At 49.0% G+C, this 8,300-nt stretch overlaps 2 protein-coding genes across 2 annotated transcripts; one reads left to right on the plus strand and one right to left on the minus strand.

Annotated features, from left to right (window-relative positions):
* Nucleotides 1–2,791: 2,791 nt before the first annotated feature.
* On the minus strand, nucleotides 2,792–3,757 carry BDBG_02147 (uncharacterized protein; the record flags this gene model as incomplete). Its single annotated transcript, XM_002627430.1, has 3 exons — nucleotides 2,792–2,970; nucleotides 3,367–3,545; nucleotides 3,678–3,757. 3 exons carry the CDS (start codon nucleotides 3,755–3,757, stop codon nucleotides 2,792–2,794), a joined length of 438 nt encoding a protein of 145 aa, XP_002627476.1.
* On the plus strand, nucleotides 3,072–6,271 carry BDBG_02148 (uncharacterized protein). The gene has a single exon (XM_002627431.2). It carries the CDS (start codon nucleotides 4,856–4,858, stop codon nucleotides 5,438–5,440), a length of 585 nt encoding a protein of 194 aa, XP_002627477.1. The 5' UTR covers nucleotides 3,072–4,855; the 3' UTR covers nucleotides 5,441–6,271.
* Nucleotides 6,272–8,300: the final 2,029 nt, after the last annotated feature.

The following is an 8,300-nucleotide window of genomic DNA, read 5'->3' on the forward strand; positions in this document are numbered from 1 at the left end:
AGTCTGACCCAAAAGTTGGGCATTAGCACATCTAGGAATTGCCCAAAGGGGCCCTCTGCAACCGTTGGATGACACTATAGTCAATAGGAATATAATCGGTGCGAGCAAAATGCCTCCAGAGCTCGCCGGGGAAGGAGGGGCCCCCTGGTATGCTTGCTCATGTCCTCAATAGCAGCCCCATGTTTAAGGGTTTTGGTAGCAAAGACAGCGATCCCTTTCGCAAAAACCTACACTTCACGTTTTTTAACCCCAAATCCCTGCGCTTCTGGAGAGCTGAGGAAAATTTGTGCCGTAGGACGGTGCCCTGGCCCCTCTCAGCACTGGAGTTTTGCTCGTACTCCTGAGGCTTTCCGCTAGAAGTAAGTATGGCGTCAACAGATATTATTGAGAATAACACATGTGATGAAATACCATCTCCGTGCTAAGATACTCAGGTGAACCCCGAAGTCAAAGGATGCGTTTCACATCCCATTTTATGGGCAGGGGGTTGGTATAATTGACGTGATTCTCATCATTGGTGGCAAATAATAGGCTCACTTACAACCGAATTGTGCCTGCGCGGTCGACGGCAGCATCACATATCTCCGTATATTGCATCCAATAGGAACTTAGTCCGACACGGGTTCGAAGGCAGATGTAATTCAATGTCACGTCCGTGTGATAAAAGAAAACAGCCTATGACCAATACGTACTTAGCGGAAGAGATAACGGCCGAAAATACTGATATGTGGGATTGATATTGACGTAAGGTTGATAGAGCAGAATAAGTCTGTGCCATAGGGTAGTCCTCCAGGAATAATGATGGAAGCGCCACTAGGCATCATGAGTGTCCGCTTCGCACTATTCACAATAGTTGCTGGTATGCAATAATGAATAATATGGGTCTTGTATCAGACACAAGAGATCCCTGTGGAATGATATTTCTGCCGAGCCGCGACTCGCTACGTCACAAAACGGGTAACATGAAATGGCAGTCACGACTGCCTGTGAGCTGCAATATGTCCGCAGGGCGACAGTTTACCATTCTACCGCAGTGTATGCTGATACTCACGGGCATGGGGCAGGTTGTTGGTAAATAGTGAAAGGGGTTGGGAAGATAGAAGGGAAGTGACCTTCAGACAGGGAAGGGCGAAAATACGTTACCGATAGACACAGAGGGAGCTTTGTAGACTCCAAATGTACCATACAGATGTAGTAGCAAGGGAGACGCTAAGCAGGGAAGTAATGAGGCTCGAAACCTCCCCTCCTGCTAGTGATAGTTCCGCACCCCCGATTTGGAGCGTGGATTCCTCATTGCCACCAAGGCACAGACGACGATCTCGTTAAAAGTGGCAAATAATGCTTTCCTTTGTCTCCAGGACTTGAGATGCCGTATTGCCAAAACCAAAAGCCGTCACCTCTGGCACTGGGGTAATGAAGCCACGGCTGTTTGAGAAGGGAAACAGACAAAGAGCGATCCTCGGAAGCGGGCTGTTGGGCATGTTCTAGTGTATTGTGCCCGTAATGGGAGCCTAACGCTGGTAAGGGACGTCCTTCACCTAGGCTCATGAGATCATGCGTCACGGATCGCCACACCCAGGGGAGGGGGGGGGGGGGGGAATGACAGTAAGGGTATACAACACGATCATTATCAGGAGGGATTGCAATGAATCTTTGATGAGAGCGACAGATATCCGGGGGAATCAAGCCGGGCAGACGATCATCGTCGTCTTTAGATCGAGGCTAGCAGGTGATGCCCTGGCCAGGAGTTTCCTAATGGTGTGGTCGGTTGACAGGTATACTGTTGCAGTAACCCACACTGGGGAAAGTGACTCTTAGACAATGTCCGCGAAATGGATTGCAGGGGATGTTCGCCTGAAAAGCATTGACAAAGCCGGACATGTACCGGAAGCCCAACCCAGCTGACACTCAGCAATCCGAAGACACTATCGCAGGCCAATATGAAGTATATGGATGTTGCCTAAAGGAGTGAGTTTTGCAGGCTAGGGAGGTGACAAAAGTGTGAGAACAGAGGGAAGTTGGACACCAAGTTGGCCAACGCCAGCTGAAGGAGAACCTAACTCTAGCGCCATAACTTAGGATTTGGGGTTGCCCATGTAAAAGGGTGGCGAATTGGCAGTGGATAAGAAATGGGGGCCAATAACTGTCGTATATCTCTTGTCATAGTGCATATTCCAAAGAACCCCACCCTCCATTTAAAGAGGTGGTATGCAGTCTTTCCGCATCCATGGCCGAAAAGAAAAGGGCACTAAATAAACAGGGAAACTGAGTGTTGAGCTAGAGTCCGAGCCCGGTTAAACCGAATGGGATGCCTACCTAGGTGCGGCAATTGATAACTAAAAGGTGATAAAACTGAGGTTCATTCAGCACTGCCTCGGAGGAGTGGCGGACTACAAGAATGAAAGGAGCAACTGAAAGAAAAAGAGAGAGAGATTAGATATTGAAGGTGGTAAAACGAATGGTCAGCAACCATATCGGACCTTGCGACAAAGGAGGAATGTGTTAAATCACATCTATGCGGAGAAAAAATTGAACAGCAGAACAGAGTAAACAGAAATCAAAATAGAAATGCTGCATGATCGTTTTTCAAAACGTCACGGTTAATACCATAAGTTTATCATTCTGTATTAAGTAGACAGGAGAGCGGTTGGGGATAGAGACACAGATGAGAGTGCTAGGGAAATGCTATGGTATCGTCAATCCCCAACCAGTGCAATCTCAGTTGGTTGAAATAGAAATGCATGGCATAGCGTAACGGCAAATGCAGCACGACATCGTCAATAAAATGCCACTAGGATTGGACCGCATGAACAGGAGGGGGATGTTGTGGTTGAAAATGCCCGAGAAGAAGAACTGACGTTGGCGGTTGATACAAGGAGCTCACAGATCGGGCATAGTGCCGCGTGAGGCTGATCTTCCCCCAGCGCCTAGCCCCGTTTAGGTCAGGCGTTTTCCTTTGTTTGGATGCGGCTGGTTAGGGTTCAGGGCAATGACATCATTAGCCGCCGCAGTCCCCCCTGGTCGCCAAACAAGAACACAGCCTATCAACTCCCCCAGAACAACGATGATGTCAACACAACAGTATCCAGTGTCCATAACAAGGGGCAGGAGAAGACCCGTGTGATCAATGACGATTTGTTTTTTGAGTTGGAGGTTCGAAGGAGAGAACAAATCATCCGCAATGATATAGACTGTATTGGCCGCTGTTGAGATATGTCTGCGTGGGCGTATGCCGTGTTGCCCTTGCGCGACGCTGTCGACAGTGTATGAAAGGGGATAATTCGCCAAGCAAGCGTGGGGACTGCCTGATAAGGATAAACATATTGCGCTCGCGATAAGACAGCGTTGGACATCAACAGCACTCACAGAGGATTGGTCCTCTAGCTCGCGACATAATCAAAGGGACCTGGCCTGTGGCATTATTGATGACCCCCAAGCGGAACACGAACTGAGGCGGTGCACAGCAGGTTGAGCCAACCTTTGTTCGAAGGAATGTGTTCAAGCCACAGTTTTCATGCCACTGATGCCGACCAGGGTTCGTGTGGCTGATTTGGGTGCGTGGTGTTAGCGCTCTTATATGCACGACCCTCGTTTTCCTTCTCCTCCTCCTCCTCCCCACCCCCCCCCTTTTCTCCCATCCGTCCATAGTCTATATAGGGTAGACGATTTTCTCAAACCTGCAGCTAAGGCCAACCTCCGCGCCGAGGGATATGCTAAATTGAGTCATATCCTGGTTTCTCACCACCCATCTTGCCATTCCTTTCTGCCTGATTGGACAATGTGAACTAACTGTCTGTCCATATGACAGATGCATGCCGACAAGCGGGAGTCTGGCAACGCTGAGAAATGTGTCATGTTCACCCTCTACTTCATACATCTGATTTTGTCTAATAAAGAATTTAACCTTACTGTTGACAGTGAAGACGTGTTGCCAGCAGATGGCTGTTAGACACACAACGAGCGGGGAGGGGGGGTTTAGACGAGCTCATAATAGCGATGACATCTGATGATTTTCTTTTTTTGTTGACGTCGGCATTCACAGCCGCTACTCTTCGGAAAACCAAACCGTCTGTCTCGTCATCATTATCTTCTCCCCTACCCCCGCGTCCCGACTAAGGAAGCGGCAGCATAAGCCGCCCTGGAAGCCCCTCCTCGCTATAGGCACGACCACTAGCTATAGGGAAGAGTCGAGACAATTCAGCCACAGGAGTTCAAAACTTCCTTTCATCTAGATCATGGCGGACGCTGTTCTGGGTGCGGGCAGTGCTGCCTATGTAATTTTACATCGTGGATTCAGTGTATATTACGATACGCATCGATTTTGCTGCCCGTATCGCCGGTTAGTTACAGTATACCATCAAAGCTGGTATTCGCTCGTTTTCTCCCCAAGGCAGCCCACCCTAGCCCACACAACCCCGGTCAACTTAGTGTTACCCTTAGCTCCCTCCCGGTCGATGACCCTGTGCTCGTTACCGCTAGAATTAGCGGCATCTATTCCCGGTCTGGCGCTGGTCAGTGCTTTGGCGCAGAAAAGTTATATATCTAGATCGGCATCCTCTTCCTCCCCTCCCCCCTCTCCAATCATACACACCAATCCAGAGCATCTCTCCCAAACAACATATAAGACTCCTATTCCCCCGTTTGATCTCTCTTCCTTTTTCCTCCTCAACTCCGTTCTCGTCTTGTTTATCTTCTATATTGTAGCATACTATCCTTTGCCAGTGTGCTTGTCATAGTGTCTTCTCCTCGGTACCCTCTTCCCACCTACCATAACCCCCCTCGCTATATTGGGGCCCATATTCTCAGTCCGCTTACACCACCGCACAACTACTTCCCTCGTCATCGACGTTACACTATGCCTTCTCTCGTTCGTGAGATTGGCGCTGAGCGCCCGGTCCTGTCTCGCGCGCCCCGAGATGACGAAAAATATGTGATGGAGCGATTCTCACAACATGCTCTTCGCTGCCCCGCTTGCAGTCGCCCGTACGAGACTTTCTGCAGTGGGAGACCCCTCTGCAGCCGTGGGAATCTTTATGCGACTAGTCTATTGCAATACGTGTACCAAAAATGCGGAAAACCATACTCCTTGGTTGACCGTGAATACGGCCGTTATATCCAGGTTCAGATCCCCAGTGATTGCCAAGTGGTGCACGACTTGCTCAACGCGCTCGATAAGGGCCTTATTATACCTACTCGTAGACAGACCGCACCGGTCGTCGTTCACAACCCCAAGCCAGTTGCCGAACCCGTTCAAGAGCAACCGCGCGTAGTTCACCGACGAACCATACCTACCACTGTTACCCCCCACAGCAGCCTGAACCTCTCTCGCAATGGCTTATACGTCTATCGCCGTGGGACGCTCTACAGTCTTGACCTCAGTCGACAGACCTCACCGGCCTCCTCCCAGAGGGTTCGCATCCCAAACACCTACCTGCGTTGAAGAACAATAACGCCATACGAATGCAGATTTACTCATATCGAATAACCCCACTGCCCACGTACATACGTTAAACCTGAATTTCAGCCCTTGGCAACTGAATATATATTCCCACAGACCTTGCGACAACCACCGCCCCCCGCCTTCGGGGCCCCGACTGAATCACGCGACAAACACAGGGAACATGCACTAGTACATCGCAATTCACAACATCATGGCGGCAAAGCCACAGGATAGGTCGGGACAAGGACTGTGATGAAGCATGCAATTATTCCAGCGAATCCCCCAGCACTAAACACTTGCACAAGCCCCAACAACCCCGGAATAGGCATATCGGTGCTAATGGATTGGTGAGTCGGAGGAACGAGGAAAGCATCGAAATGGAAGAGATGGAGCGGATGGAAGACAATACTTGGTGCTCTCACTGAGGTCTTACAATGGTACTGTCACGACAGCCCAAGAGCCCCCAGCGATAGAGCTCTTTTTTGTACTTTTTTGATTGTTTGATTCTTGTTTTATTTTCTTTTCCATCCTTGACTTCTATTCATGCATTGTTAACACCACTTTTTTTGACGTCCCCATTTATGTTTGAATCGCCTGAGCTAGTTTCATCCCTTAGGAGAAAAGTATGAGCAAAATGGGAGAAAAGGAAAATATAAAAAATTAGATAGTTAAGCCAATCAAGGAACTTTTCCGCGTCACAAAGCCTTTAACCACCTAAAAAGTCTCATTCCTTGACTTCAAACCACACCGCCAAACAGGCATCTGTATTATTTTGTAACTTATTTTTTTTAAAATCCCTGAGGCCCCCAAGAAAGAGCAGAAACCAACTTCAAGCCTCTAAGAAAGGAGGAAAAGGAAGAAAAAGAGAGCCAAGGAACATTCAAAATCTCCAAAAGGCCTGCCAAGATCTTTCCCCTCCCCCCTTGTAGGCTCCTACGAACCCAGTACCTTCACACTATCACCAAAACGTCCACACCCACCTCAGCACGAAATCTGTTCTTCTGCTCATGCGCGGACTCTTACTCTTGGCAGCATGACATGATTGGGCTATCGGTTTCCCTTTTGGGGTGCGGATTTGGTTTCCGACTGTTTTGGTGGTAGGAGTCATATGGCTATTCGCACTTTGCATTCGTTCAGCTGGCGAGGTATTTGGATATGGCCTGGGTGTGTGTGCACTTGGGAATTATTTTCTTTCCTACTATCATAATTATTATAATTAACTACCCATCCCATCCACAAGGTGTATGTATACATCCATTCTTCTGTAGTGCGTCCACGGGTGCGAGGCCGTAATCACGTGGGGTTTCGATGCCCTACTACTTCACCGAGCCCTGCTGGGGCAAACGGCGTAACCTGACACTGATATCCAGGCGCAAAGATGTTCCTATAGCAGGAAGCCTTTATGAAGTTTCCTAGAGTTACTTTTACCCAACTAGAGCACGGAGCTTGGATATGTACCTCCGTTTCTGGCGCTTCCCGAATGGGCTTTCCGGACAAGTGAGTATGTCACCGAACTGGGTACGGTTCGTGAAAGCTCTCATGGGGACGCAAGAACCAGAGGAGATGTTCTCAATATGCAGGAAGTACTAGTAAACCTACGCACAGCCCTATATGCAGCTATCCGTCTACAGCAGCGGGAGAGGCAATGAGGTTATCCGTGTCGACTTTGGTTGGATAAATAACAAATTCAATATGGCAGACATATTACGAGAGACCACCGGCAAGCCCTATTTTCTAATGATTTGTTCAAGGAGGAGTTGATGCCGTCCTCCCCAATGATTTAGTGGTTGGTTGATAATTAGTATTGAACGACCTGGAAGAAAAAGCGCAGGAAACACAGGACGCAAGGGGATCTTTCGCAAGCGAGGAGGCATTCCACAAAGTCAAGCTTCTGTGGATATCCATCGATATCCTCCGAACAAAGCAACGACCTGGCAATAAAAAAATCTCCCTTTGTGACTCAAAACGAAAAATGTCCAGACCACTGCCAGAAAGCGGGTCGGGGCTGTCAGCCTCCGTCATGCAACCTGCGTTAGGCCGTGCAGGCTGCGAAAGAAAAACGCCTTATGATTAGGCGCGCCACTGCATTCCACCCACACCAAATTCTCTGCATCTTAAGAGGGGAAGCGGGACCAACGGTGGTATTTTTCACGGAGCCTCGATGCGGGGCCTTATCTTTCTTTGTGCGAGAACAACCCTCCCACCAGCCACGCTGTCAGGTCAGGCCTGAAAATAAAGTTTAAAGTTTAATACTAGTCTTCATCTGTTTAGCGCGCTCATATCTTTCACGTGATTTTCAAATCCTCTCCAATATATCGTCAACAGCGCATCGAATCTTTAAACAGTGCTTTGCGCAGCCAACGAAGCCAATCCCTCAGAGAAGCGCAGCCTCCGAGGCCCCAATATTTGCTTTACTGTTCCACCTCGATTGAGCGTTATTCGCGGGCTCATTTCTATCCGGAGTCCCTACATCCCGACCCAAGATCGGCAAATCCTGAAGGTCCCGCAAGATGGCTAAGAAAGGTATGGAGAAATCACCTCCCTCAGCTTAACACACTACCAGTCTAGATCTACTGGCCTTGAGAGGGCTAGATCCCCAAATTTATGAAATGTCAATATTCTAATTCGTTTCTTGTGCTGTGAAATAGCTAAGTCGCGCACCATCGCCGTCCGGCTCATCAGCATGGCGATGACTGGCTACTACCGAACGCTCGTCCGGCCGCGTACCAGCAGACCCCTCAGCATGCTAAAGTATGACCCGGTGGTGAAAAAGAAAGTGCTGTTTCTGGAGGCGAAGCGCGGAAAATAAACTCATCGAAAGAAATCGACCCCTTTGCGGTTTTCGAGTATGCATACCCGG

Source organism: Blastomyces gilchristii, assembly GCF_000003855.2.
Source record: "Blastomyces gilchristii SLH14081 genomic scaffold supercont1.3, whole genome shotgun sequence".
In the NCBI taxonomy this organism is placed as follows: domain Eukaryota; kingdom Fungi; phylum Ascomycota; class Eurotiomycetes; order Onygenales; family Ajellomycetaceae; genus Blastomyces; species Blastomyces gilchristii.

Bases quoted from the DNA above. Each gene is read 5' to 3' on its own strand.
- BDBG_02148 (XM_002627431.2), top strand. From the start codon at position 4,856: ATGCCTTCTCTCGTTCGTGAGATTGGCGCTGAGCGCCCGGTCCTGTCT.